Source organism: Glycine max, chromosome 15, assembly GCF_000004515.6.
Source record: "Glycine max cultivar Williams 82 chromosome 15, Glycine_max_v4.0, whole genome shotgun sequence".
NCBI classification, from domain to species: Eukaryota; Viridiplantae; Streptophyta; class Magnoliopsida; order Fabales; family Fabaceae; genus Glycine; species Glycine max.
The window spans coordinates 18,110,322-18,120,977 of NC_038251.2; the positions used below are offsets into that span (position 1 = coordinate 18,110,322).

At 36.5% G+C, this 10,656-nt stretch overlaps 1 protein-coding gene across 1 annotated transcript; it reads left to right on the plus strand.

Moving 5' to 3' along the window:
- The first annotated feature begins 353 nt into the window (after nt 1-353).
- LOC100775354 (suppressor of mec-8 and unc-52 protein homolog 2) lies at nt 354-5,844 on the plus strand. The gene is made up of 11 exons (XM_003546480.5): nt 354-649; nt 785-922; nt 1,029-1,078; nt 1,673-1,787; nt 2,044-2,092; nt 2,220-2,309; nt 3,116-3,184; nt 3,290-3,413; nt 3,947-4,296; nt 4,835-5,218; nt 5,440-5,844. The coding sequence occupies exons 1-11, from the start codon at nt 600-602 to the stop codon at nt 5,716-5,718; spliced, it is 1,698 nt and encodes a 565-aa protein (XP_003546528.1). The 5' UTR covers nt 354-599; the 3' UTR covers nt 5,719-5,844.
- Nucleotides 5,845-10,656: the final 4,812 nt, after the last annotated feature.

Consider the following 10,656-nt stretch of genomic DNA (forward strand, 5'->3'; position numbering starts at 1 on the left):
TTAATCCTTCACAATGTCAAAAATCAAACATGAAAGTGATCACAAAGAGTTTGGAGTGGTGATATCAACCTACAATGGATAGGGAGAAACAATTTTGATGAACACATAATGGAGATGGAAGAACTATGAATGCAGAAAGTAGAGGGAGAAAAACATTCTATCCTAAATTATCCAATTATCCTTTTTCATTTGAAAATTTTCTTTTCTTTTTTCTTTTTTTATTAAATATAAATTACTGAAATAATATATTTTATGCCACAGGCACATGTCTATGGGGATTGTTATCACTATTCATTATTTTATCCATTGAAACAATATATAATTCAATTTTGTTTATCTTTCATTCTTTATCTTTTTTTTCTCTCTCTATTTTTCACTTATAATCCAACACAACATGTATTTTTTTATTTTTTATTTAAATTTTTTCACATACAAATTATTACATCATTTTAGTTTTCCTCTGTTCCTAATCGTTCCCCTGAAAAACCCTAAACCAGAAACACTCCAAACTGAAAAATTCCATCTTTCTCTTTCAACGTTCCTCAAATCAATAGCGCATTCTAAGCTTCGCGAGCAATAATTTCGATTGCTTTCCCAACATGACCGCTTCCAACAAGAAAAACCACAAAGAGAAACCAATTCGCCGCAAGTAAGTCCCTTCCAATTTCATCTCTTTTCGCAACCTCAATTTTTTTTAGATATAGATATACGCATATATGTAAAATGGGGAGAGAGGGTTACATAATGTCGTAATTGCATGCTTCTGATAGCGGTTGTTGTGCAGGGAAGAAAAACCGGAAGAACCGGAAGTGCCGAAATACAGAGATCGAGCTAAAGAGCGTAGAGAGGATCAGAATCCTGATTATGAACAAACTGAGCTTGGATTTCATGCAGTTGCTCCACCTGGTACTGTGGATATTCGGTAAGATTCATCTTTTTGGTTTGGGTTCCCGGTTTCACGGTTATAGCACACTCAAGAGGAAGATAAACAAAGTAGTTTTTTTAACTTTGTTGTGATGCTTTTGTAGGTCATCTGATGCGCACAAGTTATCTATTGAGAAGAGCAAATACCTTGGAGGTTTGTATTGTACTATTGTTTGTTCCACTTTTTTCCAATTGCTATCTTGGTTTGCGGTTTGTGAAAGGAAATAATCTTAAGTTTGTTTTCTTCCTCGCTTTGGGGAGGTATTAAGGTTTGAAGTCTCTTTTATTGTTGCGTGTGGGTAAAGAATGCTAGTTGCCGTTGTAGATTTGTTTCTGGGAGGGTTTGGTGTTGGGGATTGTGCTTTGACAGTACATTGAAACCTAAGCTTAAGATGCATTGAAATTCAAGATTCAGTATGTTTTGATTTTCGTCTTCATCCTGGATATCAGTGAAGGTGATCTTAAATTTCTATATATCTTAGAGTTTGATATCTTGTGAAGAGGTTTTCAAGGTGATTGGAATTTAGAATTTCCTGTGCCATGTGCCTCAAGAATCTTTTCCTTTTCTGATATGTTATTTTGTTCTCGTTGATGTTATGACTTGCTTGCATTTATAAAGGAGTATTTCATCCTTGATTGTGGAGTTATTATATTTGTGAATGATCTTTGCTTTTAGCTAAAAAATTAAGCCTAGATTGAAATGTTTATGCTAATGACTTAGCTTGTTGGCTTTATTGATATTGGTCAGGTGATGTGGAACACACACATTTGGTCAAAGGTTTGGATTATGCATTGCTGAACAAAGTAAGAAGTGAGATAGATAAGAAGCCAGAGACTGGGGATGATGTTGAGGGGAAATCCAGGTAACTTTGAATCAGAATTTTCAGTAATAGTCATTATGGGTTTGTTGAGATCTCACATTGACTATAAATATGGTCAAAGTAGAGCATATAAATGCTCAGGCAATCCTCAATCTATGAGCTAACTTTTGAGGTTGAGTTAGACTCAGCCCAAATTTACTAGGATTATTGTACTGCCATGGATTAAAGCATTTTATGATTTCTTAAATTTGTCTTTAATGAATTATATTTTTAATATGTGCAAATGTTTTTCTGGCAGGTCTGCTAAGGAAGACCAACAAGTGTCAATTCGCACAGCAACTGCAAAGGTTCTTTTGCAGATTTGTAAAGAATAGGAACTGGAGAATATTTTTTTTTAGCTATTTAAGTTTTAATATTCTAGATGTTAATTTAGGAATTATTGAAGCTCATTGTTATTGATAATATTTGTTTCAGTCAGTTTATCAGTGGATTGTCAAGCCTCAGACCATTAGTAAGACAAATGAGATGTTCCTCCCTGGTCGAATGACATTTATTTATAACATGGTGAGAATTCCATTTTTTAACAAGGTTTTGGTCTTATACAGTATTCTCATGGACATGCCTCATTTTCAATCATTCTTAGCAGTTAGCATGTTTTGAAAACTTATTATATTTGTGCTATTATTTGTTTATACTCTTATATTATCATAGAATTGGTGTGTCTAATAGCATGCAAGTATATTTTAGTTGTGTCCCAAAAAATAAACAATAGGCAATTCACTAATCTATAGATGTCCTCAAAGGCTTTTTTCCCCTCGGTATGTGTGTGTACAACTTAAATATTATGTGAGATGTGAGAGAAGTGAATCTTGAGTGTTAGATTTTATCCACAGTCAAGACTTGAGATTAAACCATCAAATCATGGAATTTTATTAAAATAAATTATGTCATGGTCATATGACTTGGAAGTTTTAATTTTTATCATTACAAATTTAATAGTCAGGTCCCCATGCTCTGCCAGTAATGTAGGTTAGCCAATGCAGAATAATCATGATCATAAGTCATGCAATGCTGACCTGTGGCTAGTACTACATGTTGCATCTGTCTTTATTTTGATTTGGATATGCATAAAGAATGTGATACCTGAACATGATAATGCTTGTAGTAATGACTAATGAAGGCAACTGAGTTCTTCAGTCCGCCTTATAGATTAGCTATAATAAGAATAGGGTTATTATTTGCAAGTTCTGGGTTAAAACTCACGTCTATGTACTGGTTGATCCAATCCTTTTTGTAAGTTTCTTTTTGTATTTATTTTTAATTTTCTTAAAGCGATTTTCTGACAAAAATTCTCATTTTTAATCTGGTAGGAGGGTGGATACCATCATGATATTCCAACAACCTTGCACCGTAGTAAAGCTGACTGTCCGGTGCCAGAGGTTTACGATCTTGCTGATTCTGATTGAAAGTTGTCTTGCCCTTTTAAATCAGACAGCTAGTCTATATAAAAATTGCCTGTTTAACTTGATTTTTTTGTCGCATAGGAAATGGTTACAGTTAATGTTGATGGATCTGTTCTAGATCGAATTGCTAAAATAATGTCATATCTTCGTCTTGGTTCTTCTGGGAAGATCCTAAAGAAGAAAAAAAAGGAAAAGGATGCAAAAGGTAATACTGCACTGAGTAGATCATTTGGGAGTCTTGGTTATTATCTTCTAGATGCAACTTTATATAAGTTCATGCAATTGATTCAAAACAATGCTACTGTAAGTTAGGGTGCATTTTATATGTAAAATATTTTGATGGTTTGCTCACAACCATTGTTTTGTGTATGCGTATGATTTGGGTTAAAGTTAAACTGTAAATAAAATTTTGATGAGTTGGAGTAGCATAGGTCTGGTGTGAGGCATTCCTCCCTTGTTTGTTCTCATTGCTAAATAACTAGGCACAAAACCTTTGCTTTGCATGGAGAAATCAACAGGTAATTCAAAATGCCTATCAACTGCATAGCTATGAGGAAAATGCCACTGTGGGAAAATGATAAACATCAGAGCAACACCTGAAAATGGTGGACAGATTTCATATGATATAGATGACTGGAGAGAGAGATTATGAATGACAACATTGATTGTATTCTTTCTTGCATGATTTTTTGAAAATAAGAATTAATAGGTTGCTGGCACTCTCCTTTTTATATGCAGGGAAGATTTTGGCTGTTGGTAATGGATTTGACAAAGAGGATAAGCCATCAAAGGTTGAAGGTGGGGCAAAAAATCAAACTGAAAAAGAAATTATTCCTCCACCTCCCATAAAGAAAAATCCTCTTCATTCAAGAGAGAAACAAGGCCCAGCTGTTGCTAGAGCAGAAGATGATGACATTTTTGTAGGTGAAGGGGTTCACTATGATGTACCTGGTAAAGACTTGAGCCAAAGTCCGGTCTCTGAGGACATGGAAGAGTCTCCTAGGAACAAAGAAAAACCTTCATATGTCACAGAACCTACTTATGGTCCTGTCCCACCTTCAATGGTTCCTCAAGGGTGGCAAGAAACAGTAAGTTGGTGCCGTGTATAATTAGTTTTGAATTGTGGTTTTGCTAGGTGAATATGATTAGAAAAAAGATTCCTTACTCCTGTTTCATCTTTACTCTAGTTTAAAGTTTATATTGACTTGAGAACTAGTAAAAAAACGAAGAAATACTTACTCTGGTCTCAAATATAAGAAAAAATAAATTGTGATATCTTTGTCTCAAATATTAGCAAATCTCAACTAATTTCACCCTATTTAATGACAGCATCCCTAAAATATCTTCCATTTAATTGAGTTGTATTTTCAATGACCCTTTTTAATTCTTTGATATCAAGTTCCAATGAAGGGTAGCTTAGGAAAATATATTTTTTTATTTTAGATTAGTGAAATTACATGATGTTAGTTAACTTTCTTAATTAGTGTAAATTAGTTTTTTTTTTTTTGCTTATATTCGTGACCGGAGGGAGTATGTTATTGGATTTCCTCATTTAGTTTTGTTCTGCTTGAATTATGTTTGATGCTGTATTGAGTTTCTGTCTTTGATTTCACTGTTTGGTCACAGAATGGATATGATGTAATGCAAACACAAGCCTTTGATGCTGGCTACCAAGGAGAGTGGCAGGAATACCAGTATGCTGAACAACTGGCTTACCCAGATCAGTATCTTCAGCAAAATATGCAGCCTTATGATGTGCAAGCAGGTTTAAATCTTCCACAAGATCCACGCTTTATGTCTCAAGAAGAAAAGGATCGGGGTTTAGGATCAGTGTTTAAGCGAGATGACCAGAGACTTCAACAGCTGAGGGAGAGAGATGCTCGTGAAAAAGATCCCAACTTCATCTCAGAGAGTTACTCTGAATGTTACCCAGGGTATCAAGAATATAACCGTGAGATAGTGGACAGTGATGATGAAGATGACTTATCCAAAATGGATATGGGTGGAAGGGTAAGTAACATCCAGTTCACTTGCGATGAAATTGACTGCATTTCTTTTTATTTTGTTTCAAGTGGTGTACTACACATGTCATAACTTTTGTCTCCCAAATAACTAGTTGGGAATAATAATATTGATCAACCTGCTTGTCTTGGTTGAGTCATATTGTTGTCCACTTAGAAAATGATTTATGTGGTGAAAAGTTACAATATTGAAATGTGCACTCTGAACAGGCAAAGGGTCGTCTTCATAGATGGGACTTTGAAACTGAAGAGGAATGGGCAACTTACAATGAGCAGAAGGAAGCAATGCCAAAAGCTGCATTCCAGTTCGGTGTGAAGATGCAAGATGGCCGGAAGACCCGAAAGCAAAACAAGGACCAGAAGCTCAATAATGATTTGCACAAGATCAATAAGATACTTGCCAGAAAGAAGATGGAAAAGGACACGAATGGTGAGGGAGGCCACCATTATGATGATGAACCAACACCTGGAAAGAAGCTTCGAATATGAGTTCTAGTCACCACATTGTAATGTTTATAGAATGAGATGAGAATTCCATTTATATCTGAAGATAATGTATTAGCATGATCTATTTTTCCCCCTTAAATAGAAACTTATTCATGTTTTTTATGAAAATAAATAGCATTAAGGTCAACCCAGTGTATTAAATGATAAATTTAATTTAGAAATTAAAATAGAAGAGGATAAATTATTAGGGAAAAGTACTTAAAAAGATTAAATATAAATATAAAGATAAAATATTTTGAAATAATTACAAAATATTTTTTTTGGATTAATTACAAAAATAGTGTGAAAAATACCCTTAAAAGAAAAAAGAAGCATCTATATTTTTCTCCTCCCTCCTTACCAACCTAAAAAAGGTAATATTATCCGTTTTTTCACACTTCCTTTCTTCCTCAAGTGAAACAACAAAAAAAAAGTTACCGTTATTTGAACCAAAAACAAAATAAATAAACCTTCTCATATTATTTGATTAGCTCCCCTTCCCTTGATATTTTGGATCAAACTTTAAACTATTAAAAATTATTTCAACTCATAATTAATTCTGGATCAGAATTAATTTTAAATTCTTTTCAAATGTAAAATTAAACATGTTATTTAAAAAAAAATAAATTTTAGACTCAAAATCAATTTTTGATCATAAAATTAAATATAAATGAATTCATAAATAAATAAAACCAATACAATATATTTTTCCATAACTTTTAAAACTACCATTTGTGATTAGTTATAACACCTCACGTCCTCACCACTTGATGACACTTTCAACCTACTTATTCATTATACCCTTCAAAAACTACGGTTTGTTTAATTTCTCCTTCTCCCCTCCTTATTATTACCGACACCATTCTCTCCAGATGCAGAGTGACACCTAAGTGAACAATTTTTGATAACACACTTCACTACCCTTATGGTAAAAAAAAGATGGGCAACCACCTCTGTGTCACTGTGAAGGCTAAAAGAAAAGCCACCACAAAGTCTACTCCATCATCTACTCTGAACCTAGAAACCATCCTGGAAAACTACGTTCCCCCTAACCACAAATTTTGCTGCGAATCAAGGCCAATATTTGACTCTTTTAGCCCCGAAGGCTGTTGCCACTTTTACTGCACCAAATGCACCCTCAGATACATAGTCTCAAAGCTCCAAAACAATGTGTTGAACCTTAATTGTCCCGAGTCAGGGTGCCGCGACAATTTGAGTCCTCATTTCTGCAAGCCATGCAATTCTACCGAACTACGTGTTCATGTGGTGGGAGAAGGCGCTGTGCGAGTCCGTGATTCCCGAGAAGGACAAGTTCTATTGTCCCTTCAACGATTGCTCGGCGCTGTTGTTGTGCAGTGAGCCTCACAAGGGAATGATCGTTAGAGCCTCGAACTGCCCTCATTGCAAGAGGATTGTCTGCGTTCAGTGTAGAGCACCATGGCACGCGGAGATTAGTTGCGACAAGTTTCAGATGTTGAAGAACACGTGCGACGATCTGATAATTGATCATGCAAAGAGAAGAAAGTGGAGACGGTGCCCTAACTGCAAGCATTACGTTGAGAAGAAACAAGGATGCGATGCCATGACATGCTGGTTTGTTTCCTACCCCTATGCATGCTTCAATACTCCTACCCACGTAATAATTTTTTTTTTTCTTCTTCTCTTTTAAATGAGAAAATACCATATATATAACAGTGTAAAAACTACTTGAAAAGGCGTACTTAACATGATTTCTTTTACAATGATCAAATTAGAAATCTAATTAGTTAACTTTTACTGAAAACTACTTTAAAAGTTATATTTAACATGATTTCTTTTACACTATTATTAGATTAGAAATTGATAACAGCGAAAAATGAATAAGTAAACCCTTTTAACATGAGCCTCTCCCTTAGGGGAAACCCTTTTTCTTAGTCATTCTCCCTTTTCTTGCTATTAGTCATTCAACCCATTCTTCTATTAGCCCCTGAAGTGTAAAGCCTCTCATGGCTATGAGAGGCTAAACCCCTTTTGTTGGGAGCTTGGAGGCCAAACTCTTGTAATGTAATTCTTTCCCATTATCTATTTAATGCAATTATGTTTTTATTACTATTCTCTGTGTTTTTCTATTATTATGGCTTGATCATCCATATATTGTTTAGTTTAGATAGTAATGCATTGAAAAATGATTATTTTCTAAAGAACTGAGGAAGAGTATCTAAATAAATTCATTGCTAGAAATAGATTGACATTTGTTTTGCCCAAATTTTTTTGCATCTCTTATCTAAATGCGGTTTGTTCTTTTTATCTTTGCAAATAAATTTGGGGGAAAAGGATAAATAAACTAGACTCTTCGTACGGGAAACCAAATATAGAGTAATTTAGTAGATGCGGGTGGAAACAAGGATTTTATTAGATAGAAAAAATCTTTTACATTACATTATAAGTAGTTTTGGCCCCCAACATTATCACATTCTGAAGTCATCTTTTTGCATTTAAATTATTGTTTACTTCTCTTGTTATCTTTTTCTTTTTCTTTTATCCCAATTTTCACACTCACAATTCTTTATCATTTCTTCTTCTATTTCTTTTCATTGCTTAATAATTGAGCTTGCATTACTTAAGTACAACCAAAGTCCCAGTGGATTTAACACTTGAACTTCCATTTTAATCTTTACTACTTGTGATAAAATTGGTACACTTGCCAATAAGTTAACAAGTTTTTGACGTCGTTGCCGGGGACTTTGGTTTTTGTACTTGATTGTTATTACAAACCCCAATTTGTGAGCAATCTTTCTTTATTCTTTTATTCTTTATTTAATTTCTGTTTTATTTCTTTTACCTTGATAACTTGCATGGTAGTGTTTCTTTTTTTCTACACGAGGTACATCTGTAGGGGAAAACCTTGTTCCCTTGAACCTAGAGATCGAAGCAACTTGCAGATGGATTAATGTTGCAAGAAGAAGGAGAGAGCAACAAGAGGTGTAGGGTAATCAATGAGAGAGAGGACCCTCATTTAAATCATCCTCTCCCTCTCCTATGACCAGTCCACATCCTTTCTCTGAAGAACACATCATGGCATGAGACCTTCCATAGAGGATGAGGCTAGAGGACTACTCTAGCTCGACTACATCTCAGTACTTCACCAGCATAGCCAGACCGGATGTTCAGGCGGCCAACATTACTTACCCAAATTCCCTTATTCAGCTGATCCAGGGGAATCTATTCCATGGCCTGCCGAGTGAATATCCGTATGCACATCTTGCAACATACATCGAGATCTACAACATGGTGAAGATAGCAGGAGTGCCAGAAGATGCCATCCTCCTTAACCTATTCTCTTTCTCCTTGGCCGGTGAAGCAAAAAGATGGCTTCACTTGTTCAAGGGGAATAGCTTGCGGACGTGGGAAGAGGTGGTGGAGAAGTTCCTAAATAAGTACTTCCCGGAGTCTAAGACCGCTGAGGGCAAGGTGGAAATCTCATCCTTCCACCAATATCCTGATGAATCGTTGAGTGAAGCACTAGACCACTTCCATGGGTTACTCCGGAAGAATGCTACACATGGGTTTAGCGAGCTAGTCCAACTCAACATCTTCATTGATGGATCCCATTCCAAGCAGCTCCTAGATGCTTCCGCCGGTGGAAAGATCAAGCTGAAGACTCCAGAAGAAGCCATGGAGCTGATAGAGAATATGGCGGCCAATGATCATGCCATTCTTCGTGATTGAGCCTACACACCCACAAAGGAAAGCCTTCTTGAGCTCACTTATCAAGATGCTATGTTGGCTCAAAACAAGCTCCTCACCAAGACCTTAGAAACTCTTACAGCAACTCTAAGTAACCTTCCTCAACAGCTGCATGTAGTGCAATCTCCTCTTACTTCTTCAGTCATGCACAGTGGGGGATGCAACATTTATGGTGGTGCTCACGAGTCAGGCTCATGCATGGTCCACGACGATGCAACCAACGAGGCCAACTACATGGGAAGTTAGAATCGTCAAGGATTCCATCAAGGAAGACCATCAGGATTCTATCAGAGAAGTAATTTTTCTCAGGGCCAAGGTCAGAGATCTCATCCAGGGAATAACTTCAACCAAATAGGTTTATCTCATCAGCCTCCCAGCCAAGAGCCCAACCGATATGAGAAAACCACCAAGCTGGAAGAAATGCTTGCGCAGTTCATTGAGACTACCTTGTCAAACCAAAAGAGTATTGACTCAGCAATTAGGAATCTACAAGTAAAGATGGACCAATTAACTAAGAAAGTGGCTGAAAGGCCCACTGGAACCTTTGGGGTTAGGAATGCAAGGCTGTCATCACCCGAAGCTAGAAGCAGGAGGACGCTGAAGCTGACAAAGTATTGTAGGATGCAAGCAAAGAGGAAGGAAAGGATACAAAAAGGGAAGAAGATGATGAGGAGAAAAAGAAGAATGACGAGGTCTTAATCCCTAAGACCAAGAGTTAGTTAGCTCGGGAGGCTAGAAGAGAGACACCACCAACTTCACCAAAGGAAGCACCATACCCTCTGGTGCCATTGAAGAAGGACAAGGAACATTACTTCAAGCGGTTCCTTGACATATTCCAGAAGCTAGAGATTACTATCCCTTTTGAGAGGCCCCACAGCAGATGCTGTTGTACACAAAGTTCTTAAAGGACCTCCTCACAAAAAAGGGAAAATACATCAACAACGAAACCATTGTGGTGGGAGGCAATTGCAATGCAGTAATCCAGAAGCTACCTCCCAAGTTCAAAGATCCAGGAAGTGTCACCATCCCATGTTATATTGGGAATGTATCTGTAGGTAAGACTCTTATTGACTTAGGAGCAAGTATCAATCTGATGCCACTTTCCATGTGCAGGAGAATAGGGAACCTAAAAATTGACCCAATGAGGATGACGCTTTAGCTGGCAGACCGTTCCATCACGAGGCCATATGGGGTGGTTGAAGACGTCCTAGTCAA

Coding starts and splice junctions, on each gene's coding strand:
- LOC100775354 (XM_003546480.5), top strand. CDS start 600: ATGACCGCTTCCAACAAGAAAAACCACAAAGAGAAACCAATTCGCCGC. Junction 923..1,028: donor CCTGGTACTGTGGATATTCG/GTAAGATTCATC, acceptor ATGCTTTTGTAG/GTCATCTGATGCGCACAAGT. Junction 2,310..3,115: donor TGACATTTATTTATAACATG/GTGAGAATTCCA, acceptor TTAATCTGGTAG/GAGGGTGGATACCATCATGA.